Raw genomic sequence first — 27,709 nt, forward strand, 5'->3', positions numbered from 1 at the left:
TCAAAAGAACCCCTAACCCCCCCAGACATTCCATGTGTATATATCATTCACAAAGAGGTAAGTTATTTAACAAGTTATGTATAAGTATTGTGGTCAATTGTAGGCTTTAGTTAATGTGATGTTCATTGTCTCAGCAGGGTACTTCAGAGATTGCCATGAGTTGATGGAGGTGTCCTAGACATGTTGCCTCTAATACGCTGCATAAAAATGTATCACGTTTCCTTAAAGTCATCTTTGTTTGATGTATCTTTTAGAGCCTTAAGTTGCTTAGAGAGTTTTTCCATAAGTGCAATGGTCCAGATTTCTCATAAAATGCCTCCAGTGTCAGATTAGCAGCTGTCTTCCAATTTTGAGCTAAGACCTGTCTGGCAGCTACCATAAAAAGAGCCAAAAATTCTTTACACAATAAGTCCTTTAAATCTTCAGTAAACAATTTCAATAGATGGGATCACAAGGAACCATCTGACATGTAATAAGACTTACTTCTGTCAGGCTTAGGTGGGCAACACAGCCATTTCCAGACAGGACAGTAGGAGTTAAGGAAAGAGTTAAGCCGTTAATTGAGAGCACTTGGGAGAAACGCCCAAGGTCAGGCTGCAGCTGTAACAGATCAAAGAAGCAGCAATAAAAGGCTTGAGTAAGCACACAGAGGTGTGGGGGTAATAGGAATGCGTTATAGTTGGTTGGAGAGAGCGAGAGAGCGAGAGAGCGAAGGAGCACGGTGTGACAAACCTATTGAAACAAGTAAAGTTTCTCTTCCTGAACGTCTTGGCTGGTGGTCTATTATTTCATCCTGCAGCAGGCATAACTAAGCATGCTAAAACGCTACTGGACTTCTGGTTCTGCTGGTCCATTGAAGCTGTACACTCTACAAAGGGTTATGGGCCCAGCTCCACACCAGTAACAACCAGTTTGCTACCAGTAAAGAAAGCTTGTGCTACGCCGGACAACCAAAGGAAGCTGAGCCGGAGAGCTGGTGAGGTGTGGGAGAGCGGCAAAGCAGCGGCAGAGGATTGTGTTGCCAGGAAACCAAAGTGATAAGGAAGTCTGCGAGAATGGCTGGAGTAACTTTGGCTGGCATTCCACTGGAACGTCTCTCGGAACGAAATTACTCATGCTGGCGGCTGCGGATGCAAGCCTATCTAAACAGAGAGGATTTATGGAAAGTAATTGACCAACAACCCCCCTCCGTTCCACCACCTGCAGAATGGCTACGCTGTGACGAAAGAGCGAAGTCATTAATAATCTTGGCTGTCGGAGACTCGCAACTATTACATCTAAGAGGTAAAAATACTGCTAAGGAAATGTGGACTACTTTAAAGGACTATTATGTTCAAGCAACAGCTCGCAGTAGAATTAGTCTTGCGAGACAACTATACAGCATGCAGCTAACAGATGAAGTGACAATGTCAGAACACTTAATGAACATTGCAAGCCTCTTTGCAGAATTACAGAAAAGGGGCGTGGAACATACGGAAACACAACAAATTTATATCACTCTTTCAACACTCAATGACTCTTGGAATCCTGTCATAAGCGCCCTTGAAGCGATGCCCGATTCTGGACTTTCAGTTCGATATGTTGCAGACAAACTGAAACAAGAATGGGAGAGAAGAAAAGAAACAAAACAAAGGCAAGAGGGACGGATCGAAAGGAGTGAAAGTAAAGAAAAGACTGAGATAAAGGCTTTTGGGACTAAAGCATGTTACAACTGCGGCTCCTTGCATCATCTAAGGCGGGACTGTGACTTACTGAGAAGGAGGAGGGACGGAAGAAAACCCTCACACGTGCAGTTGGTGAGTGCAAAGACAAAGAATGAAAAAGACATTGTAAACAGAGACAATAGTATGTGGGTCTTGGACTCAGGTTCCACCCATTCACTCATAAAAGATAAAAGTTTATTTAAAACAATGGTGCCAGCTGAGGAAGACGTGAGTTTAGCTGATGGTACTAAACAACGGGTGATGGGTAAGGGTACTGTACAGATATATGCTTTACAGACAATAATGACAAATGTTTTATTTGTGCCCACTTTAACTAACAACATTCTGTCAGTTTCAAAACTATTGGAAATGGGTTATAGTGTGTTATTCAGTAACAAGAAATGTGAAATAATGAAAAAGGGAAAGGTGTGCCTAAAGGGATATTGTAAAGAATCCATGTTCTATGTAAAAGTAAACCCTACAGCACAGGTCTCACTAGTGACACATATGAAAACCCATGATAAATGTATCCATGAATGGCACCGAAGGCTGGGGCATGTAAATTATGAGACTGTGAAAAAGGCAGCTCAATTCAGTGCTGATGTACAACTAAAAGACTGCAAGCAATACATGCAGTGTGAAGTATGTCAGCAAACAAAAGCCACTATAGCTCCAATTAACAAAGTAGCTGAAAGAAATACTGATAAACCTTATCAAACTATACATGTTGATTTAGCGGGACCATTTCCCAAAACGCAAGGTGGTGCTAGATATTTTCTCGTGATTGTTGACGATTATTCAAGATATTGTCATGTAAATTTACTAAAAACAAAAGATGAGGCTGCAGAGAAATTAAAACGTTTTCTGACCAGAGTGGAAGTACAGCATGGCACACAGGTGCAACAGATTAGATCTGACCAGGGCGGGGAGTTCACTGGAAAGTCCCTGGAACAATATTTTGAAAAGAAAGGAATAAACCATGCTGTAACCGCCCCATTTTCACCGCATCAGAATGGGACAGCTGAAAGGAAAAACAAAACATTGCAGGATGCTATGAGAGCAATGTTAAAGGATTCAGGCCTTGCTCAATCTTTCTGGGGAGAAAGTTTAATGTATGCTACATATATGCAGAATAGAGTACTGCATAGAACTATAGCCATGTCACCATATGAAATGTTGTACAAAAGAAAGCCCAGATTACAACACATACTGAGATTTGGTTCCCCATGCTGGGTGCACGTTCCCAAGGGAAAGAGAAAGGGAAAAATTGGCTCCCAGAGCGAAAAAGGGATATGTGTTGGGGTTTCAACATGTTAATTACCGTGTGTGGGTTCCACAGGATGGTAGTGTAACACTCAGCAGGAGTGTTAGAACACAAGAACAAGACTCAGAGAACCACAAAACATATGTAAATCTAGATTGCAGTGACACAAATGGCATAAATGCAACAGAGCCTGCTCAACAAATAAAACAGGAAAGGGAAGAAACAAAACAGGAGATAGAGACAAGCAGCTCTGCTTCCAGTAGCAGTGCATCAAGCACAGACATAGATACAGAACAGGAACAAGAAACAGAAACATTTAAGGAGGTCAACAAGACAAAACAAAGGGAAACCTCCAGAACGTTTCCAAATATCAGCCGTACAGGGTGAGACAAACAGTGAGGAAAACAAACAGTGCAAAGTAATAACAGACAGTGATACCCTGTTCATAAATAGCATAAGAGCACGAATGGCAAAGTATGCTCAAGAAGGTGACAGTGACTGTGCATATATGTGTTAAATGTGTTCATCCTCAAAAGAATGTAGAAAAGTATGAACGAATGTTGGAATTGCTTAACATGCCTGAAGACTGTAAAATGTAAAGCAATGTAACTTTGTAACCAAAAGAACTGTATACTTATACTGTAAAATTGTACATTGCAATGTCTGTCTGGAAGGTGGGGGCTGTCAGGCTTAGGTGGGCAACACAGCCATTTCCAGACAGGACAGTAGGAGTTAAGGAAAGAGTTAAGCCGTTAATTGAGAGCACTTGGGAGAAACGCCCAAGGTCAGGCTGCAGCTGTAACAGATCAAAGAAGCAGCAATGAAAGGCTTGAGTGAGCACACAGAGGTGTGGGGGTAATAGGAATGCGTTATAGTTGGTTGGAGAGAGCGAGAGAGCGAAGGAGCACGGTGTGACAAACCTATTGAAACAAGTAAAGTTTCTCTTCCTGAACGTCTTGGCTGGTGGTCTATTATTTCATCCTGCAGCAGGCATAACTAAGCACGCTAAAACGCTACCGGACTTCTGGTTCTGCTGGTCCATTGAAGCTGTACACTCTACAACTTCATCTATTATTAAACTCCAGGATTATTGAACCTTCCCATAGGTCCACCACATGTGAAAATAAGATCCCATTTACTGGCAACTTCTCCAACATAGCGGGTTTGATTTTGGATTTATTTTATGACATCTGAGAAGTGTGTAATGCCATCTATGTAATATCTTTATCTACTTTCCTCTTTCAACAAGCCTACCTATCCCAGTCTGTGTTTATGTTAAAATTGCTTTTAATATATATATTTTTAAACAATATGTTTTTAAACCCTCTTTTTTTAAAAGATTTTTTTTAAAAAAATGTTTTTAAAGTTATTTTGTTTTAATGTATTTAAAGTTTCTTTTTATGATGTTCTGATGTGTTTTTAGCGCTTTTGTTTGCTGCCCTGGGCTCCTGCTGGGAGGAAGGGCAGGTCATAAATAAAATAATAAATAAATAAAATAAATCATCTTTATGCTATTTTCTTTAATTTTTGCAGGTACAGATTTTAATGGCTGTTTTCCCCAAAGTTTGTGCCATTCAGCTGGTTCAATTGGACGGTTCAAATATGATTCCCATAGTGATTCTAAAGAATCAGGATTGCCTGTCATTACATCACAGATAATTTTATAAATATGTGATAGGAATTTTTGGAGGTGTATCTAGTGTTTAAAATCAGCTGTTCTGTTGGTTTGAGTGGCGGGATGGCCTGAGACCTCACTATAGCATTAGATGCAAAGTGTATTACTTCGTGAATTGTTAGCCAGTCTGTATGTAAGGTTCCTTGTTTTTCTTTTAGTTGAGTACCTGTCAGTGGAGTAATACCTATATATACGTCCCTAACTGTATACAGATCTTTTTGTTTCCAGCCATAAAATTGTTGTTCCCCAGTTTTGTTATAAACATGGGATGATGGCAAAAAGGTACAAGAGAAGAGATGGCTGGAGCCAGATTTTTAATCCAAGCAGTCCAGACCTGAAGGTTTGCAAATGCAAAAGTATTTAAAATATTTTTTAAAACTGCAGAGTGGTGCGTCAGAAATGGAAGAGCTGTTGCCTGTTTTCTATTGACAAAGTCCCCAGTGAGATCCACGTTCATTGCTGTGAATGTTTCATCACTAAATGTGTACAATGTATATGGGCTGTGTCATTATACCACATCAAATTTGATATTCCAAGTCCTCTCAGTTTTGTTGATTTATATTATTTATTTATTTAAAATATTTCTATCCCACCCTTCTATCCTGTAATAGGGCACTCAGGGCGGCTTACAAAAATATCAAACACGTACATAATAAAATTGTAAACAATAAAATCACAAAACATTAAAATACATAAAATACAATTAAAATACATACAACACTATATTTATACACACATATATACATATGTATAGGGAGTGGTACTAAAGGGGACTACAAGGGTAAAATTTAATGTAGAAGGCATAAAATCAGTGTCAGGCTCTACCTTCAGTCCTTCCCAAAGGCTCTCCAGAACAATATTGTTTTCAGAAGTCTCTGGAAAACCAACAGGGAGGGAGCAGAGCAGGCTTCTTGGGGTAGGGTGTTCCAAAGCTTGGGGGCCACAGCTGAAAAACCTCTCTCCCACGTGCCTGTCAGTCTAATGTCTTTCACTCCAGGCACGCAGAGGAGATCAGAGGCAGATGATCTTAAATCCTGGACAGGTACATATGGGCGTAAGCGGGCCCTCAGGTACATTGGTCCAAGGCCATTTAGGGCTTTAAAGGTCAAAACCAGCACTTTGAATTGGGCCCGGAAACAAATTGGGAGCCAGTGGAGTTAAAGCACAACGGTGATATGCTCCCTGCGCCATGCTCCAGTTAACATTCTGGCTGATGCATTTTGAACCAACTGCAATTTCCGAACCGTTTCAAAGGCATCCCCACATAGAGTGCATTACAGTAATCAAGCCTCGATGTCACCAATGCATGTGGCACTGTGGCCAAGTCAACTGCTTCCAGGAACGGACGCAGCTGGTAGATCAGTTTGAGTTGTCCAAAAGCACTCCTGGCTACCGCAGCCACCTGATATTCAAGCAGCAGGGCAGGATCCAGGAGGACTCCCAAACTGCGGACCTGCTCCTTCAAGGGGAGTGCAATCCCATCCAGAACAGGTTGCAACCCCGTCCCTGATGCAGTTTTTCCCTTGACCAGCAAACTTCCATTTTGTCTGGATTAAGTTTCAGTTTGTTCACCCACATCCAGCCCTTCACAGCCTCCAGGCACCGGTTTAGGATGAGCACTCCCTCCCTGCAATCAGGTGATAGGGAGAGATAGATCTGAGTGTCATCAGCATATGGATGACATTGTACTCCAAGTCTCCTGATGACCTCTCCCAGCGGTTTCATATAAATGTTAAAGAGCATGGGAGACAGAATGGAACCTTGTGGTACCCCACAGCCAACGGCCAGAGGGTCGAGCAGTAGTCTCCCAGGACCACTTTTTGGGTCCTGTCTGTCAGGTAGGACTGGAGCCACTGTAAAACAGTGCCTCCCAAACCCATCCCAGCTACGCAGTCCAGAAGGATACCATGGTCAATTGTATCAAAGGCTGCTGAGAGGTCCAGCAGCACCAACAGGGATGCACTCCCCCTGTCTGATGCACGGCGTAGGTCATCAAGCAGGGCGACCAAGGCAGTCTCTGTCCCATGACCAGGCCTGAAGCCTGATTGAAAAGGGTCTAGATAATCCGATTCATCCAGGAAAACTTGGAGCTGAGACCCTCTCAATCACCTTGCCCAGAAAGGGGAGATTAGAGACCGGGAGGAAGTTGTTAGGATCCACAGGGTCTAATGAAGGCTTTTTTTAACAAAGGTCTTATCACAGCCTCCTTCAACAATGTTGGCATAGAACCTTCCCTTAGGGAGGTGTTGATTAAATATGCCAACCAGTCAGCCACACCCCCTCTGGCAGATTTGATTAACCGGGATGGGGAAGGGTCAAGGGAACAAGTAGTGGCCCTCAATTCTCCCAGAATCCTGTCCACATCCTCAGGCTTTACAAGCTGAAAAGTATCCATAGAAAAATGACAAGAGGAAGCTTCAGGGACATCTGGCACAACCGTAGTTAAAGAGGAGTCCAAGTCAGTCCGAATGCGAGCAATTTTATCTGTAAAGTGTCTTGCAAGCATGTCACAGCGAGTGACTGAGGGCTCAGGGTCTAATGTAGGGCCAGACCCCCAAAGACCCCGGACCACCCAGAAAAGCATCACTGGATGACACTGAGCAGACGCAATGGTGGTAGAGGAGTGCACTTTCTTTGCTGCCATCACCGCCACATGGTAGGCTCAGAAATGAGCTCTAGCCTGTGTTCGATCTGAAGCGGACTGAGTTTTTATTTATATAAAACATTATTCCTAAGTCTTGCTCTCTTGTTTTGATGGATGAAATTATTTAGAATCATAGAATCATAGAAAAGTAGAGTTGGAAGGGGCCTACAAGGCCATTTGAATTGGGAGGACCTGGAATAGAAAACTGAAACATGGTAATACTGACATTTTTATAGAGGCTATCCTGCCTAACTAAGAAAGCTGAAGATTGTTCCATTTTTTCATGTCTAGTTTAACACATCTTACCAAGACATCAACATTTATTTTCTTCATCATTTTTTTGTAATAATTACACCAAGGTACTTCATGTGTTTAGGATATAATTTAATTTTAGATAATTTGTGTAAATGTAATTTATCATTAATATTCAGCATTTCAGATTTTTTTGTAGTTAATTTCCATTCCTGATACACCACCATAATCTGCAATTTCTTTAAGTGCTGTTGGTAAAGAAGACAATGGGTTTTCAGACATTAAAGCATCATCTGCAAAGAGATTTATTTTATGTACTGAATCTATGGATTTTATTCCCTGTACTAACTCATTCTGGCAAATTTTATTTGCCATAGGCCCCACAGAGAGGGCAAAAAGCAGGGGCGACAAAGGGCATCTCTGATTTGTGCTCCTCCCAGTGTTGAACTTAGTTGTGTCCCAGCCATTTAGTTGAATAGAGGCTTCGCTGCCTTTATATAGGTGTTTTAAAACCATGATGAATTCCTTCAGGAATGACATTTTTTCTAATATAGCATATGGGAAATCCCAGCTTAATTTGTCAAACACCTTGCTAGAGTTGAGCGAAACTACAGAGATAGCCTTTTTTGTCTATCTGGCATAGTAAATTATGCTTATTTTGGGTCAGTTATGTGTCTGCCCCTAATGAAGCCAACTTGATCTTTATAACTGTTGTGAGCCAAGCAGGGAGGGGGCAGATAAAAGAGGGCAAAATAGAGGATGAGGACTTGGACTGGGAAGCTGGGGAGGGGGCGGACAGCAGGATGGACTCTCAGGGTGCCCCAGCTCTTATCTTCGACAGCTCAGCCCTCTCAGCACCTGACACCCCCGTGGAAGCGCCATCTGGTGCGTCTGACACTCTCCAAATGGAGATGCCTCCACCGCCAGAGATTCAACCTTGCACATCAGACATTTCCTGGCCAAACGCTGCCCAGCTTCTCCCGCCTGAACTGACATCTAGCAGCCCCCCTCTGTCGGAGGGGGAAGCTGAGATCAAACCACCTTCGCCCCAAGCTCGGAGGCGTTTGAGGTGGGAAGTTCAACAGATTGAGCTAAGGAGGAGCCTTCATTTGTGTGTGAGATCCAAGACTACTCAGGGGGGGAATCCAGTTGCTGAGTCAACATCTTAGAGTCGTGAGGTCATGCTTAGTCAGAGTTAGAGCAGTGCAAAGTTCCTAGAAAGAGTAGTTAGGTTAATGAGGCAGATTGCTTTGGATGTATCTATTACTTTAATAAAAAGAGAAAAAGCCACAGCCGAGTCTGAGCCTGGTTTCCTCGACTTCGGACAGGACAACAACAGCAGGTAAGATCAAAGCTTGCCTGTCTGCCAATATCTTGCTAAAAGGTTTTGCATCTTGATTTATAAGGGCTATGGGTCAGTATGAATCTACTTGTGTTGGGTCCTTTCCTGGTTTTAAGAGAATCACTAAACAGCAAGCCACTATATTTAAGGCTTGCAGTAGAATTAGTATTACAAGATCAATGCTCCTTACAGTCCTTTGCTGTTGGCTAAGCTGTGAGGTGCAGGCAGTTCACAGTGTGAGAACAGGACATAGTACATAAACAATAGGTGTTGATGGGTTGTTTAATCTATACAGCTGGGGCCTAGGAAAGTGGCACATAAACAGCATAAGGATACTTGCTATATGTGGCAGCGCCATCTCTTGGCCACTGAAAAGCACTGGCCAGGGGATGACTCAGTATCCACTGAGTATAAAGCCCTGTGCAGCACCTGGGGCCAGGGAGACATCAGAAGACCTAGAAGGCATTGTGGAGTTGACCCAGAGGTGATGGGCACCACTGTTACTAGATGTCTGGAGAGCAACAAAGGGCTATAAATATCTGCTATTTCCTAACTCTGTCTTTAAAAAAAAAATGTTTAGACTTCATCAAGCTGATGCCTTACCAGTATCAAATGTGAACTCTGGCCCAGGCTTAGCTAACCTGTGGCGTAATACCACCTTATCCTCAAATGGGGGGGGGGTAGCAACTGGTTGATAGTTGTCACAATCCACTGGGTCCAGAGGTGGCTTTTTATGGAGTGGACACACTACTGCCTCTTTCAAGATGGCAGTCACCACCCCATCTGGCAGTGATGGGTTTACCACACCCTGCACTCACCTAGTCATGCATACCCAGCTGGCTTTCACTAGCCAGGATGGGCAGGGGTACAGAGGGAACATGGTTGGATGTAAAGCTACAAGTATTCTGTCCACATCATCAGGCCACGTAAACTGAAAGTGATTCTACAACACAGAGGAATATAGTGCATTGGACACCTCAACTGGAAGCAATGGTGAGCTTTATTTATTTTATTTAAATTGTTTAAATTTATTTTAAATTGTTTTTATATTGTTTTAAATTTTTAAATTGTGTTTTAAATTGTTTTTAAAATATGTGTTTTAAATTGTATATTTGTTTTAATGTTTTTGGTTGCTGTAAACCGCCCGGAGAGCTTTGGCTATGGGGCGGTATACAAGTGCAATAAATAAATAAATAAATATAGAAGAAAAACGGTTTGAAGGTAAGAACATGCCAATATAAAATGATTAAATAAATTTTGAAAATGCAACAATAATGGATTTTCATATTGAAATGTTCATACAGAAACAGAGTGAAAAGGATTAATAGTACATCACACAGGTTATTTACCCACCCAATGTTGCCTGCACTATATGCTTAGTTACTCCTACAAGGGCAGAGGCCTTTAATGGTGGGTTATTTTAAACAAGTACACCCCCATCAAACATTCAGACTTAGTTGTGGCCTTCCAGCTTTTGTTAGCATTTTATTTATTTATTTATTTATTTATTACTTGATTTATATCCTCCCCCCCTTCCTCCCAGCAGGAGCCCAGGGACTGTGGAGTTACCATGGAAACTCCAGATACTTCCTCCAGAGGGGGAGAAGCTCAAGGCAGTGAGTTGCCAAAGGAGCTGAGCCTACAGATCCAGCTTATGTATAAAGAAAGAAATGGAATCAGGAAGAGGAAATTTTCACATGTAAAGTACTAGCTTTCTCAGTCTTGCAAGAACCAGAGGTGGACAATGTTTGGAATATACAGAAGTTAGAGGAGTGAGAGAAATGAAGCACAATAGTTACCTGTCCTACTGTAGAAGGAGTGGGGGGAAAACACTCAAATCATGGTCTCTGGAGTTTCCAGGGTAACAAAAGGTGGAAGGCCACAGCTAAGTTTGGATGTTTGATGGGGTGGTGTACTTGTTTAAAATAACCCTTCTAACATGAAAGTGATGGTCTCTAACCCAGGTGACCACAGGAACATAGGAAGCTGCTGAATAAAGAATCAGACCATTGGTCCACCTAGTTCACTACTGTCAACACTGACTAGTAGTTCTCAATGGTTTCACACATGGGACATTTCCAATTTTACCTGGACAGTGTTACCTAGCCAAGGTTATTCCCAGGGCAAATTGTATTTTCAGAGATAAACCTGGGTGTCTTTTGGCAGCAAAGTCCTGACTAATCCCAGAGAAAATAGCAAACAATGTTTATAGGCAGATGGAATGGGGAAAAGAGGAGGCACACAAGGGATCTAGAGTATGAGAAGCCAGCTGCCATTGCCATCTATAGTGGTAAGGTGTCTGAAAAACAGCAGCTTGGAGGTCCCAAAAAATTGGGGATGCAATGTGCATCTACTATAGGTAAGCCGTATCAGCGAACCTCTGCCAGAATCTATACAGGGTTTTTCACAAAGGTCCAGGCTGGACATATGTAGCATCATATAACCAAACACATATGCAATGAGTTTCCTGGGTGTGCCTGGATCATACCATTTAAGTGTGTTACCATAGGGCTAAAGCAATGTAATAAGGGCATTACCACCCCCGCTCAAATTTTATTCTAATAAAATGATCTTTCCCTTGATGAAAAAGGGATGCACTTGTACCTCTCAAGCACTGCAAAAAGGGTGCTTGGTTTAATTAAGGCACAGTAAGCTTGCCAGTTGCATCTATTCGAATATTTATCACTGAATTATACACATTGTTTGCACTAAATGTGGCACTGTGCTCTGGGAATCAATTAGGCAATATGCTTGTCATTGGCATATGGATCATAGCTGGCTTGCACCATAGGAACTTCCTCTGGTTCATCACAATTATATTCCCATTTCTCTAAGTAAAGTCAAATCACACACACAAGTCCAGGGTATGTACAGTGTTCCGGCTGAATTGAGGTATTCAATAAGAAGCGGAAGAGTTGTATGCAAGATCCCCAATACTCATACCAAGTTGAGATGTCTTCTCCTCATACTGTAATGCCTGAACATGTCCCATAGTATACATACAAGCTTCAATAATATTCTCATAAATACATTAGAAATGAGAAAGGTTTTAGAGATTGTAGAAAAGTATCTGAAGAATATTCCATATATATCAAATACTTATTTTAAAATACAAAATTGAAATGGACATTTAATTTCCCATTCTTTACAGCTACCCTTCAGTATTTTATTTTATCTTATTTATTTATTAAAATTTATATCCTACCCTTCCTTCCAAATGAGCCCAGGGTGGCAAACAAGCAGTAAAACAATAAAAACATATATGAAACATCTTTAAAATTATTTTAGTACAGATGCAGACTGGAATAAAGGTCTCAGTATAAAAGGCTTATTGAAAGAAGGAGGTCTTCAGCAGGCATCAAAAAGACAACAGAGATGGTGCCTAATATTCAAGGGGAGGGAATTCCAAAGTGTCAGTGCCACAACACTAAAGGTCCAATTCCTATATTGTGTAGAACAGACCTCCTGAGGCCCACACCTGCAGAGCACAGTGATCAACTGGATATATAACGGAACAGAAGCACTCAGCAGTTCAATAATATTTCAATTAAAGTGGTACTTTTAGGAGTGGACCATTCATCTTTTTTTTATTTCTTCCCATGTACTTGCTTAGCAAGGTTAGATGGCATGAACAAGTAGTCAGCAGTTAGTGCTTCTGGCTCACGGTAGCATATTCCACCAGTAACACTGGTCTGGATTAAATTGCTTAGATTTCAGAGCCATTTCCACAACAAAAGTGGTTTGGGATTGAAGCCAGGCTGAGCTTTGAAGTCATCCAGATGCCCAGAAAATGCCTTAGAAGAATAGGCTGAGGCATTGTGTGCTTCTGACTATCCCTTGGAAAGGCAAGTCAGCTGCCAAACCATTCAGAATGTGAACTGCACAAACAAGCACCAGAAAATTACAGAGGTCAGATCTCAAAATATTCAGAAAGCATGGAAAGAAATAGTGAGAAATAAAAAGCTTTATAACATAAGAACATAAGAAGAGCCTGCTGGATCAGGCCAGTGGCCCATCTAGTCCAGCATCCTGTTCTCACAGTGGCCAACCAGGTGCCTGGGGGAAGCCTGCAAGCAGGACCCGAGTGCAAGAACACTCTCCCCTCCTGAGGCTTCCGGCAACTGGTTTTCAGAAGCATGCTGCCTCTGACTAGGGTGGCAGAGCACAGCCATCACGGCTAGTAGCCATTGATAGCCCTGTCCTCCATGAATTTGTCTAATCTTCTTTTAAAGCCATCCAAGCTGGTGGCCATTACTGCATCTTGTGGGAGCAAATTCCATAGTTTAACTATGCGCTGAGTAAAGAAGTACTTCCTTTTGTCTGTCCTGAATCTTCCAACATTCAGCTTCTTTGAATGTCCACGAGTTCTAGTATTATGAGGGAGGGAGAAGATCTTTTCTCTATCCACTTTCTCAATGCCACGCATAATTTTATACACTTCTATCATGTCTCCTCTGACCCGCCTTTTCTCTAAACTAAAAAGCCCCAAATGCTTTCCTCGTAAGGGAGTCGCTCCATCCCCTTGATCATTCTGGTTGCCCTCTTCTGAACCTTTTCCAACACTATAATATCCTTTTTGAGATGAGGCAAGCCTTGATTTTTATTATAGGTGGGTGCATATGGGGGGGGGCGTTAAGGCCAAACTATTAACTACACTTTACACATGTATTTAAGCCACAAAGGCTCCTTCTCCCACGGAAAAGCACATTTGGGAGGGGGCAATTTGTACTGAAGAATTGGGGAGAAGGAGAGTTGAACTCTTTCCATGCCTACACTTTTCTGCTGCCATTCTTCCCCAACTGGATTTTCACCAGGAGGTTCCAGAAATGTATTTCCTATTGAAAACACTGCCTGGCACTTTGCAGGGGAGGGAGGAAAGGGCTTTAGGAGGGAGGAGTTGCAGGTGAAGAAAGGGCTCATAAACAGGCTGTCCCTCCACCCTCCGTTTCTATGCTGAAAATCCTCACTGTAAACTAATCCCCCAAAGGAGAAGCCATAAGGATTTAAATGCACTCAATGCTCCTTAGTTGCGTGTAGTTTGGCCCAACATATCCATGAAAGTCAACATACTCAGCACATACATACATCATATATTTAACCTCTGGACCAGTTTTATGGATGACCTTGAGAAATCTTGCCTGGTTGTGCAATGTTTGAGTCAATGGTTTGAGTAAAATCGGTATGTTCAAAGTAAAAGTCAATAGCAGATTTTTTTCTTAGCACACCTACTTCAACTGGCCCCCCCATTTTCAGCACATGTTGTCTAGACATTCCTGATTCTTGAATTTCCCAGCAACTTATGATACTACACAACTTAGGAATAGGCTTGTCTAGGGAAGAAAGCCATCTGGTACATTAGGCTGAGAAGGGTTGGACAACCTTCTGTCAGCTCTTCTTGGCTTCCCAGTTAGCTAATGGCTCTGTGATCTCTTGTGATCAGGATTTGGCTACATTCAGAGAAAATGGCCACAAATCACCTACATCTTATTAACACTCCACACATAATGCCCCTAGATGACACACAAGGAGTGGGAGATTTCCCTCCTTCCTACGCCCTGATCTGCCCATTGTGAATGATCAAAGATCACAATACGTATATTTATGTTTTGCCTTTTTTCCTGTCCTTGATCTGCCTCCACCCCTTGGACTGTAATCTTTCCCAACAGGGCTCCCTTTTTAAATGCTTACATTGCAATTACTTGTCCTCAGGATAGATATATTTAATGCATAATAAATAGTATGTAGGGATCCATAATACATACTCACTTAATTTTACCTGGACCCTGGCCAAATCCTTTAGCTTCTAGTTTTCGGTAAAAGTTGCGAAGCTTGGCTTCAAAATCTCTCCTGTAAGGAGAGGGTGCTCTTGCACTAGCACGCTGTAAGCCTGATGAGGGGAAAACAGAAGTCAGCATCTAAAGAAGCTTTGTAACTTTATACAGGTAGTGTTTTCAGCCAACATTTGATAAAAAAAAAATCTTACCTTCAGTATTATTGGATCAGACACATGAAGGGCCCTTCTGTACAATCTTACTTAAAAGAGAATGCACATTTATTTCCCATTGATAGCGTATGGGCCTGGTTCAGATGCTTGGAAGCCTCCACGTAATCCCTTGGAGGAGCATGTGGGGCTGTTGGAGGGCTTGTGGCAAGGTTGGGTTTAAATTAAGCTGTTGACCATACGAAGCAGCATCTGAAGAGCTTTGGCTCTTCAGATGGCTGCTGTGATTTATGCAATTGCAACAGCACAAACAGCAGGATGCGGAGCAGCTCTTATAGAGCTCAGACATAAACTTCTCCTTCCATGCCAGGTTTGTGTCTGGTGCCCCACTTCTCTGACAAGTTGCTGCAATGTGATCAGGATGTTCATTGCTGGCAATGGGGCAGAGCAGAGAAATCCACAATGTGGTGATACTATGTTGTGAGTAAGAAAACAAATGGCCCATCTAGGCCAGCATCCTGTTGCCCACTTTGGTCAGCTGAGGCCAATGGGAAGCCCAGAAGCAGGACACAAGTGGCACAGCACTCTTCCCACTATTGTTCTGCAGCAACTGGCATTCTGATCCCAAAGGGAGTACGCAGCCATCATTGATAACAGCTATGGATAGCCTTATCCTCCATGGATTTGTGTAAACCATTCCAAAGCAATCTGAGTTGGTAGCCATTACTACGTCTAGCAAATTCTACAGTTTAACTATGCACCATGTGAAGAAGCACTTTTGTTGGTCTTGAATCACCCACCACTCAGCTTCATTGGATGACCTTGACAGGGTAATAGTATTATATACTGGATTATTACATGTTACATAGGCAAAGTGAAGAGCATGATGCTGGGAGACCATTTGCAGTGGGTATACAATGTTTTGTTTTCTAGAAAACACTTCTATGTATCTGGGGATATAAGTTCTTAATTTTTCTTTGTTGCCTGAAGAGTTTCAGCTGTACAAAATTTATTTATTTATTTATTTATTATTTTATTTATTACCTGTCCTTCCTCTCGGTAGGAGCCCAGGGTGGCAAACAAAAGTACTAAAAGACTTTAAACCATCATAAAAACAGACTTTAAAAATATATTAAAACAAAACATCTTTATTTTTTTTTTAAAAAAGCTTTAAAATATTTTTTTAAAACCCCAAAAGATTTAAAAACATATTAAAAAGGAAATTCCAACACAGACGCAGACTGGGATAAGGTCTCAAAAGGCTTGTTGAAAGAGGAAGGTCTTCAGTAGGTGCTGAAAATATAACAGAGATGGTGCCTGTGTAATATTTAAGGGGAGGGAATTCCAAAGGAGAGGTGCCACAACACTTAAGGTCCATTTCCTATATTGTTCGGAACGGTCCTCCTGATAAGATGGTATCTGCAGGAGGCCCTCACCTGCAGAGTGCAGTGATCAACTGGGTATATAAGGGATAAGATGGTCTTTCAGGTATCCTGGTCCCAAGCTGTATAGGGCTTTGTACACCAAAACTAGAACTTTGAACTTAGTCTGGTAGCTAATAAGTAGCCAGTACAATTCTTTCACCAGTGGGGTGACATGTTGGCAACACCCTGCCCCAGTGAGCAGTCTTGCTGCCACATTTTGCACCAGCTCCAGCTTCTGGACCAACCTCAAGGGTAGCCCCACATACAGCGCATTATAGTAATCCAGCCTGGAGGTTACCAGTGCATGGGCAACAGTGGTCAGGCAATCCCATTCCAGAAATGGCCACAGAGGTCTTACCAATCGAAGCTGGTGAAAGGCACTCCTAGCCATTGAGATCACCTGAGCCTCTAGTGACAAAGATGAATCAAGGAGTGCCCCCAGACTATGGACCTGCTCTTTCAGACGGAGTATGACCCCATCCAAAACAGGCAACTCACCAATTATCCAAACTTGAGAACCACCAACACACAGCATCTCCATCTTCCTAGGATTCATATTCAGTTTACTGGCCCTCATCCAGCCCACCACCGAGTCCAGGCAGTGGTTCAGGTGCATAATGATTGCTTCGGAAGCGAGCAACTTTACCCATAAAGTGCCTTGCAAACAATTCAGAGTGGGCCTTCGAAGGGTCTACAACTCCATTTCCTGGAGTGGATGTCAACAGACCCCTGACAATACGGAAAAAACTCAATTGGACAGCTACTTGAGGATGTGATGATGGCAGAGAAGTGGGCGTTCTTCGCTGCCCTCACTGCCACATAGTAGGCATGGTTATGATGTTTTACTTGTGCCCGATCAGCCTCACAGCACGTCTTTCACCATTCGTGTTCTAGCCGTCATCCAGCCTATTTCATTGCCCTTAGCTCACTGGTGTACCAAGGTGCAAACCGGGCTCCACAATGCCTGAGAGGGTGCTCAGGAGCAACCGTGTCAAGAGCCCGACACGCCTCACTGTTCCATAGCGTGACAAGGGCTTCAACAGGGTCACCTGCTCTATCTACTTGGATCTCCCCCAGGGCATTCAGGAATCCTGTGGATTCCATTAGTCTCTGGGGCGGCCCATCTTAATCTTTCCACCACCCTTGCAGGGGAGGATCGCAGCCATAAGTCTAAACTTCACTAGGAAGTGGTCTGACCATGACAATGGGGTGACATCCACCACCCCCATCTCCAGACCACTCCTTCGTCCACCTGGAGCAAAAACCAAGCCAAGGGTGTCCCCTGCCCTGTGCGTCAGGCCGATGACAACTTGAGATAGCTCCATGGTCATCATGGAGGCCATGAAGTCCTGAGCCGGAACACTAGAGGCAGCCTCAGTATGGACACTGAAATCACTCAGGACTATCGTTCTGAGCTCCTCCAATACCACAGCGAAGATGGCCTCCATCAGCTCGGTCAGAGAAGCTGCTGGGCAGCAGGGTGGACAGTACACTAGCAGCAACCCTGGTTTACTATCTCCTTGACCCGACACCAGGTGCAGGCCCTCACAGCCAGCTCCAAGACAGAGTGGTTTCCTGGTGACAGAGATGGAAGTTCTGTAGACCACAGCAACTCCCACCCCCCCTGGTCCCTGCAGCCTGTGCTGCTGTTGCACCGAGTATCCAGGTGGGCAAAGCTGGGTCAGATCAACTCCTCCCAGCTCACCCACCCAGGTCTCAGTAATGCACACCAAATTGGCACCTTCATCCACAATCAAATCATGGATGAGTGTGGTCTTATTAAACATTAAACAACATCAAACAAGCGTTAAACAACACTACACACAAGCCAGTGGGCACAGCAGATGAGCAACGAGGAACCCATCTGTGAGACAGCCTTGCCCTCATCTTCTATGGTAGTTCACCACCTCCCCGTGGCTATACCTCCCTCTGCCCATGATCACTGAAATTGGGGTGGCATCACCCATGTTCTTCCTTACTAAGACTCCTCCTAAAAACCTGATATGGACCCAACAAGAGCCCACCAAAAAAACCTGTTGGAGCCAATTATTCCAGTAGGCCTCTGAGAGAATTGGGAACAGTCAGACCCACTCAAAATCTTTCAAAGAGGGCACATCTACTCTCCCCCCACTCACATCCAGGGAGGGCCAGCCTTCTTCCAGTTACAGACTCTCATTCTGAACGTTTCTGGCGACTTTCTTCTATCGTTCAGTTTACTGCACAGGCTCTCACCCTGCACAGGAACTACACATGCACCATACACTCTCCCAACTACCAATCTTCTCTAGATTGGTTAAAAAAATAGCAGGGGGTAGCACCTTTGCCCTCAGGACTCCCTAAGGGGTAACCCCGCCAGGGGCAAACCCACCGCCCAAGGGCAGCCAGGCTTTTATGCCCCCTGACCCAACCAGGAGCTGATGCAAAACGCTGCAAGGTTAACTGCAGCCTCTCTCTGGAGCCAGGGTCAGGCAGGGGGTCCCAATCCTTGCAGTACTTATCAGGGGCTTCAACTGTCTCAAGAGACAGCAACCCAGGGAGTGAGCAAGCAAGCACCCAGATGCTCAGATACTCACTCCTAGGGCAGGTCTTCTCCAGTCCCCTAGTACTGCAGCAAATGGGGGGGGGAAGCCCACTCTTTGTGTCATGACAGGATTTATGTGTGAGCAAAACACAATTCTCTAACATGTTCCCCATTAAGAGGAAATCATCAGTAATTTGGGACTCATTTTGCTTTGAAGCCAGCACCCTGAAAGCAGCTGATTTATTCTTTCCTGCCAATGTATGCTGCGTTAAAGCAGGGTAAGAGAAAGGGAGCCGTGAAATCCCATTTCCTCATCTCATTTAGAGGAGATGATGAAAATAAAGTCATATTATTGTCCACAGGAAAGCAAAACATCAAACATGCCTCGATAATGGGTGGAAAAGCAAAGTATTGGAGAAGGTTCATTTTTGGATAGAGAATGGCAGGCTGCTGATAATCTGTTCTGGAAAATAGGAAGAAAGCTGTGGGCAAGCAGAACCCTTTGCCAAGCTTCTTTTGTTTTGTCAGATTTTTCTATGCCTCACAAAAGAAGGTATTTTGAGTGCAATGTTGCTTGCAAAGCATTTATCTGAGAAAGAAAGAGGGGAATGGTCCCAACATACACATAATTTCCAAATTCTGTGCCAAAACATTGATGAGTTGTGGCTATCACTCAGAATAGTCTCTACTGGGAGATTCCAGCCACCTTTGGAAGCAACTTCAATGGCCAGCAGACTTCTTTCCATAACGATACTCACCATGCTAGTTCCCTTCAGATTTTTAGGATCAAACTAGATGCAACAGGGGCAGTTAATTAATTTTTCATATATCTGCGCTGTTGAGATACAGAGTGGGGATGAAGGGTGTTTGATTTTTGCACCCAAAGGGACATGCATGTAAGTCATGCTGAACCCTACCCCACATTATTTCCCTTACTCCATTGCTGCAATCACTTTTGCTATCTGTTCACACATTTCTGTCTTGAAATAAAAATATAGCCACTTAAGAAAAACAACAACAGCATGGTAGTCTATCAGATAAAACATTATGGGGGACAAGAAGGAAGAATCTGACCATAAAATATTATTTTCCAGTGCTTTACCTGGAGAATTCTGAGGTGATGAGCAGGGTGAGCACCGAGGCGAAAAGCTGTACCCAGGATGGAAAGCTGCTTGAAGGGGTATATAAGACATAACATCTTCTTCAAAAAGGCTGACAAGGGGAGAAATGGAAGAAGCTTGGTTCATTTACAAGTGACAAAAATGCACATAAATAAGCAGATGGGGAAATTCTGAACTATAGGAATTAATTTCCCTATCACTGCATTATGTTTTCACGGGGTGCACTCACAGGATGATAATCTGTGATGAGAGTTTCCAGTCCTCTCCAGCCTGAGCAGTCACCCCCCAAAGGCAAGCATAGAGAACGGCCTCACTGGGAGGGATCAGAGGTTATTTGCCTTTCCCTCCTTTCTCCCCTCCTCCTCCGTTAGCTCCACAAACAGCCTTAATAAGTAATGCCAGAGCCCCATCCCCTGCATTGTCAGGAGACGACTGAGGTTTCCCTGGCCCTAGCTTCTTCATTCTATCATTTTCTGTAGGTTGGGCTAGGCTCCAGACTGCCCCACACTCATATCTAAAAAGTAGATGGAAGAAGCCTTTTAAAAACAGAGAACTGTCTATTAAAAGGAGGGTGTTATGAGTTACATCCAACTGAATCATACTCGGAGTAGATCCATTGACTAAAACTGGATATTGTTCTATGTGTTTCATTAAGTATGTAATACAAACATACTTTTGCCAGTGTTTTCATCTTATCTGAGGTAAATCAGGATTTTAAAAAGCCAAATTCACAAGTTGTATTAATTCCAAAAACACTCATGCCTCTCTTATTAGAAACTCAGCATCCGTATTCTCTCAACTGTGCTTGATAAATGCACAGAAATTCCCCTGGATTTGGGGTGTGGCTTGTTGGGTTGTAGCTGGAAAAGGCTGCTCAGAAATTGGGGGGGGGAAGTATCCAGTTATCACCAAATTTATTACCTCAGTAGTATTACTAAATCTGCATCACAGGACAACTTTTCAAGCCCATTTGTACCTTCTGTCCGAATGTAGTGAATCTTCTCCCTGAAAAGCCAACACAGAAAGAAGCTGCAATACTACTAAGAAGAAACATAGGTGCACTTCTGTTCTGCAACACCAGTTCTATTTCTCTTCCAAAAGCCGATACAAACATTGCTAGTGCTGAAAAATAACCAGTGACCTATAATCAACACCAATGTCTTGATTAAGATCAAATTATATTGCACTGAATTTGTAGTGACAAATCTTCTCACTCCAGTTGGCTCAGCTGGTTTACAAATATTCCAAATGCTCCAGGAATAAAGCTGGCAGAATGTTTGGCTGTGTAAGAAGGGAAAAGATTGTCTGAGATTAAAACCTCACGCAAGCACTAGGGTTAAACTTGAGTAGCTTTTTGGAGAAGGCTGAAGATTGGGAAAAGGCCCAAGAAAGTAAGGAAGCAAATCATTAAGCTCAGACAATAAAGAAAGGGCGCAGAGTTGGAAATGGGTTGAGAAAGAGGAATCTGGGGGATGGGTAGGTGAAAAAGAAAGACAAGGTAAAGGTAAGACCAGGCAGGAAAATGAGGTGAGAAGGGCTATGAGATTAGAGGGCTCTGAAAAACCTGGAAATGCTGTATGGTATTTGACAATAGTAGTGGTGGTCATAGAGAAACAGGAGTCCAAAGAAATGGGGAAAAGGGGGCAAATGTCTGTAAGCCATGGCTCTTTCTTGTGTTTGTAGCATTGTGGCCTTAGAGGGCAGTAAGGGCCATTTCTTTTTCTGAAGGCAAAATCATGTGTCCAAAATAGCAAGCCCTGAGGCCAAACTACCTTTTATGCTGCAAATGCATGTAATGTAATTTAACAGCCGATTTTCCAATCTAAAATAGATTTGGGGGAGAGTGATTTGCAGAGGAAAAACAGACAGAATGTGCTTAACTCCCCCCCCCAAGCTCCCCATCTTCCAACTGTTTTCACCCCTGCTGGGTTTCCAGACCTATGTTTATCCCACACTCATGGGTCAAACATACTTCCCCCCACCATGGGGAAAAATGAGCTAGGGGACTTCAATGGAAAAGTAGTGGGCGAGAAAAGGCTTAAGCTTAATTCCCTGTTGTTTTTCTGCTGCAAACTGCCCCTCCTTGGAATACTGGGAACTGGGTAAGTCTCTGTCAGTCTAATGCTGCCTACAACCGTAGTGAAAACTGTAGTTTGGAACCATGATTAATTCTGAGATCCTCACTTGAAAAGAGCAACACATTCTGTTCTGTTCCAGCAAGCAACTTGGCTAAGAGCAACTTGGGCTTCTACTGGGAAGAAGGGCGGGATATAAATCAAATGACAGACAGACAGACAGACAGATAGATAGATAGATAGATAGATAGATAGATAGATAGATAGATAGATAGATAGATAGATAGATAGATAGATAGATAGATAGATAGATAGATAGATAGATAGATAGATAGATAGATAGATAGAGTGAGTGAGCATGGCAGCAAACTCAGTGGAACCATGTCAACTGAACTATTACGAATGTGCTTGGTATTAGGCACCCAAAGTTCCTGGGTTTACTTAATTCAGCATTAATGTGTTGTGCTTCATGGAAGAAAATGCCAGTGGGAATTTGCATTCAAACCAGGCTGCTCGATAACCAGAGGATGGGTAGCCTTTGGCCACCAGTGACCTAAGATGCAAGTTGAAGAAAATGACCTAAAGGTGAATGGATCATGTTACAAATCCCATTACACACCCGCTAAACTGTCTCAGCCTTTTAATAGTCAAGTCTGCTCTCTGCTAAAAAGGACATACAAGGAAGGAAGAGCAATTACTAAGGTTAGTTGGAAAAAAAATCTGGAATAATTTGATGGTGAATAATTCTTATCAACAGAAACCTGCATTTTATATACAGCAGGAATTCTGACTCTCCTATACTTTTGTTAGCCGATTTATATTCCTCTGGGAACTAAATATAATTCACTGATAGGCAAAAAATCTTGCGGTTTCTGGTTCTTCGCCATACGGTTCCTCTTTGAATGAATCTGTCAGCCTGGCTTCTCTTTCATAGAGTTCTTCAGTGTATTGCTTTCATCTTCCTTTTATTTTATCTAGGCCAGTCAGTGTGTTCCCCTGTTGATTATTAACCAACATCCCAACTCTTGGTTTAAATTTCCCTTTCATTTCTCTAATCTTTTGGAATAGGACTCTTGTTCTTCCCTTTTTGTTGTGCTCTTCCATTTCTATACAATAACTATTGTAATGGTTCTCTTTGTCCCTAAGTTCCGGTTGCTGTATTGTTGCATTTAGGGTTCTGACCATGTTTTTGAATGAATGAATGAATGAATCTTTATTTTTACCCCGCCCTTTTTCCAAAACTGGAACTCAGGGCGGCTTACAAATAAAAACTACACATAGGTAAAAAAAATACAAAAATATACAATGAAAATAGAATTAAACTACTCGTGACATTAAAACCATGAAACATACACTTAAGATACTAAGACAATTTAAAACATTAAGAATAGGACCATAGAACAATACAACAGACCTTATGAGGCCCTATCTTAAACATCTTCTAGTCCAAAAGCCTGTCGGAATAAAAAAGTCTTTGCCTGCCGATGGAAGGATAGCAAGGAAGCATTCATGCTTCCCTAGGAAGAGAGTTCCAGAACCTGGGGGCAGCCACCAAGAAGGCCCTATCTCGCGTCCCCACCAATCGTGCTTGCGAAGGTGTTGGGACTGAGAGAAGGGCCTCTCCTGAGGATCTCAATGCCCGGGCAGGCTCATATGGGGAGATACGGTCTGACAAATAGCCTGGACCAGCACTTTGAATTGTGACCGGAAACAAACTGGCAGCCAGTGGAGCTGTCGTAACAAGGGGGTTGTATGGTCCCTGTAACCAGCCCCAGTTAGCACTCTGGCTGCAGCTCTTTGTACCAGTTTAAGTTTCCGAACAGTCTTCAAAGGCAGCCCCACGTAGAGTGCGTTACAGTAATGTAAACGGGATGTAACTAAGGCATGCATTACTGTAGTCAAATCAGATGTCTCCAGGAACGGGCGCAGCTGGCACACCAGTCTTAGCTGGGCAAAAGCACTCCTGGCCACTGCAGAGAGCTGGGCCTCCAAATTCAAAGCTGAGTCCAGGAGCACACCGAAACTGCGAACCTGTGTCTTCAGGGGGAGTGTAACCCCATCCAGCACAGGCTGAATCCCTATTTCCTGATTTGCCTTTCGACTAACCAGGAGCACCTCTGTCTTGTCTGGATTTAATTTCAATTTGTTCGCCTTCATCCAGGCCATCACTGATGCCAGGCACTGGTTCAGGACCAGGACAGCTTCCTTGGCTTTAGGTGGAAAGGAGAAATAGAGTTGGGTGTCATCCGCATACTGATGACACCGAACCCCAAACCCCCAGACAACCTCACCCAGTGGTTTCATGTAGATGTTAAATAACATGGGGGACAAAACTGAGCCCTAAGGGACGCCATATGTCAATGGCCAAGGAGTCGAACAGGAATCCCCCAGCACCACCTTCTGGATTCGTCCCTCCAGGAAGGAGCCGAGCCACCGCAACACAGTGCCCCCAAGTCCCATCCCGGCAAGGAGGCCCAGAAGGATACCATGGTCGACGGTATCGAAAGCCACTGAGAGGTCCAGTAGAACCAACAGGGACACACTCCCCCTGTCCAGCTCTCTGCGTAGGTCATCCATCAAGGCGACCAAAGCCGTCTCTGTCCCGTAGCCGGGTCTAAAACCAGACTGAAATGGGTCAAGATAATCCATTTCATTCAAGAATCTCTGGAGCTGGGCGGCCACCACACGCTCTATTACCTTACCCAGAAATGGAATGCTGGAGACTGGCCGAAAATTACCCGTTATAGAGGGATCCAGGGAGGGCTTTTTCAATGAAGGCCATACAATTGCCTCTTTTAGGCACAATGGAATTCTGCCTTGTTGTAAAGAGGCATTTACCACTCCCCTCACCCAGTTGGCCAGTCCCCCTCTGGCACTCTTAATGAGCCAGGAAGGGCAAGGGTCTAGCAAACATGTGGTGGCTCTCGCCTCTCCAAGGATCTTGTCCACATCCTCGGGCTGTACAAATTGAAAAGAATCCATTGTTATTGGACAAGCAGGAGCCAAAGTTACATCCCTTGAGACTGTATCAATTTTAGAGTCCAAGTCGGAGCGAATCTGAGCGACTTTATCTGCAAAGTGCCGTGCAAATTCTTGACAGCGGGCTGTTGAGTGGTCTATATTACCCTCTCGGGGGCCTGAATGTAAAAGACCCCTGACCACTCGAAACAGCTCCGCTGGATGGCTCCTGGCAGACGCAATGGTGGCAGAAAAGAAAAGTTTCTTCTTTGCCCGCACTGCCATGGAGTAGGCCTTCAAATAGGCTCTAGCCCGTGTTTGGTCAGACCCGAGTCTTCCGCCAACATCGCTCTATTCCCCGTCTTATTTGTTTCATCGTTGCCAGCTCTCTGGTAAACCAAGGAGCTGGTTTGGCTCCACTCCATGAGAGGGGATGCTCCGGGGCAATCGTGTCCACCGCCCTGGCCATTTCCCCATTCCAGAGGTCAACCAGGGCTTCGACAGAATCGCCTGCCAAGGTGACAGAAAAATCCCCAAGAGCCATCAGGAAACCATCCGGATCCATCAGTCTCCTGGGGCAGACCATCCTAATTGGTCCCCCACCCCTGCAGAGGTTCTGAGTCCCAGTGAGTCTAAACCCAACCAGGTAGTGATCTGTCCATGACAACGGTACTACAGAGAGTTCCTCCACACCAAGATCACCATCATCCCAACCCGCACAGAAAACAAGGTCCAAAGTGTGGCCAGCAGCATGAGTGGGGCCAGATAATGCTTGGGACAGACCCATGATTGTCATGAAGGCCATGAAGTCCTGAGCCACTCCCGACAGAGCGGTCTCGGCATGGATGTTGAAGTCACCCAATACCACAAGCTGTGGGGACTCCAACACCAACCCCAAGACCACCCCGGCTAGCTCAGGAAGGCTGTTGAGCAGCGGGGTGGGCGGTACACCAACAGAATCCCTATTCTATCCCGGCCACCCGACTTCAAATATACACATTCGAACCCTGAAGACCATGGGAGAGGGCACCTGGTCAGGGAGATGGTATCACAATAGATCACTGCAACTCCACCTCCCCGTCCCCCAGGTCTTCCCTGCTGTTGCACGGAGAAACCTGGCGGGCAAAGCTGAGAGAGATTAACCCCCCCCCCCAGCTTCATCCAACCAGGTCTCCGTGATACAAGCCAGGTCGCCATGCTCATCCTGAATGGCCATTGTTTTACCATTCACCGACCTGGCATTCACAAGCACCATTTTCAACCCAGGGGAACTGTCACCACAGTTGTCCAGATTATTTGAATGGGGAGACAGTTTGGGGGCACCAACACCCTATTATGCTTCCATCTCCCCCGATGACATAACTGTCTCCCCACTCTGTATCTCCCTTTGCCCTCCAAAACATGAATGGCAGCCCCCTGGTTCCCCTACCCTACCCACTTATATTGAAAACACATCCTTCCTTAACAGCAGGCAAGACTATACTTTTTATCTCCTCTTGCTTTTGGTTTCCTTCTCTCTTTAACCATTTTAAGAGTTTTTTCAGTCATCCATTGAGGACTTTCTCTCTTTTTAACTAGAGGTATTGTCTTTTTGCATTCTTCCCTGATAATGTCTCTGACTTCATAGTTCTTCTGGATCTCTGTCAACTAAGTTTAAAGCCTCAAATCTGTTCCTTATTTGATCTTTATATTCTTCTGGGATGTTATTTAAATTGTATTTTGGCATTATGATTGCTTTGTTGGTCAAGGTCAGTAATAGGATTACAGGTACTCTGTGAACATGGCTGATTTTTAATTAATTTCAGCAAAATATGAGAACTCTGACAGAAAAAAGTCCAAAAGGGGTCTGGTTTTTTTCTCTCTCTTTTTACACTTTGAACTCTTGATTCTCTCTGTTTTGTGTATTGCCATGAAAATTTAGAGGATTGTTAAGCAAGCATTTCTGAGTTCAGGGCTATAAGTTTTGTAAGGTTTTGTTTTAAAATGAGCTTATGGAAAGCAGCAGAATGGCATGTGGGGGTATTTTCAATTTAGCACTGCGGAATGTGAAAAATCCATGCTGGCTATAGTAGACAGCCACTCTTGTGGCTGTATAACCCTTTGCAACTAAAATATTTTGTTTACTCCTCAGAACTAAATAAGACACATTACCAAACAAGGCTGGAAAAAATTAAGGGAGTGGGGGATGAGGGAAGGGTGGGGGAAGTCTCACTGAGATATCTGGATATTCTTTGTACGTTACATTTGTAACAAAATAGAATGTATTGATGGCCCAGGCCACAATCGAGCTGGTACAAATTAGTGTACTTTACAGATGACAACTGAGTAATGCTACTTTCATCACCTCAGAGTCTACCTGCAAAGCCCAATTCAACCCACCAGCTATGTGTGATAGCCCACTCAATAAACCTCCTGTTTTTGTTGCCTGTCCAGGACTGCAACAACGGAGCTTGCGAGGTGGTATGTGTGTGTGCATGTGTCCTTGCATCAGCCATAATATGTTGGACTGTATCTGGTTTTGTAGGTCACAAGTTGTCACTCAAAATTCATGATTTTGGGTCATGTTTACCCTCCAGTCAAGACGTTTATTAGCCTATTCATGACTGGGAGTTATTCTACTACTGTAAGCATCATGCTTAGGATAGGTGAAACTGACTACAGGGGATGGGGAGGGGAGGAAGGGCAGAGGGGAGGAGGGGAATGGGAGTAGGCAGGAGGGGGAGGAGGAGGGACAGGTTTTATCATTTGCATGTTTATTGAGTTCAGGTGGATTTACTGCTGTGCAATCG

General features: G+C 43.7%; 1 protein-coding gene across 9 annotated transcripts in view; it reads right to left on the reverse strand.

The window, feature by feature from the left end:
* The window catches only part of HECW1 (HECT, C2 and WW domain containing E3 ubiquitin protein ligase 1), a 349,770-nt gene that overhangs the window by 59,312 nt on the left and 262,749 nt on the right, over window positions 1-27,709 (reverse strand). For all 9 annotated transcript variants that reach the window (XM_061586857.1, XM_061586865.1, XM_061586862.1 and 6 more), the window contains 3 exons: window positions 20,809-20,892; window positions 19,869-19,978; window positions 14,647-14,767 (listed from right to left, as the gene is read on the reverse strand). In XM_061586857.1, coding sequence (XP_061442841.1) covers window positions 14,647-14,767; window positions 19,869-19,978; window positions 20,809-20,892 — 315 coding nt within the window. The remainder of the gene's footprint in view (window positions 1-14,646; window positions 14,768-19,868; window positions 19,979-20,808; window positions 20,893-27,709) is intronic.

This window comes from Rhineura floridana, chromosome 10 (assembly GCF_030035675.1).
Source record: "Rhineura floridana isolate rRhiFlo1 chromosome 10, rRhiFlo1.hap2, whole genome shotgun sequence".
Lineage (NCBI taxonomy): Eukaryota > Metazoa > Chordata > Lepidosauria > Squamata > Rhineuridae > Rhineura > Rhineura floridana.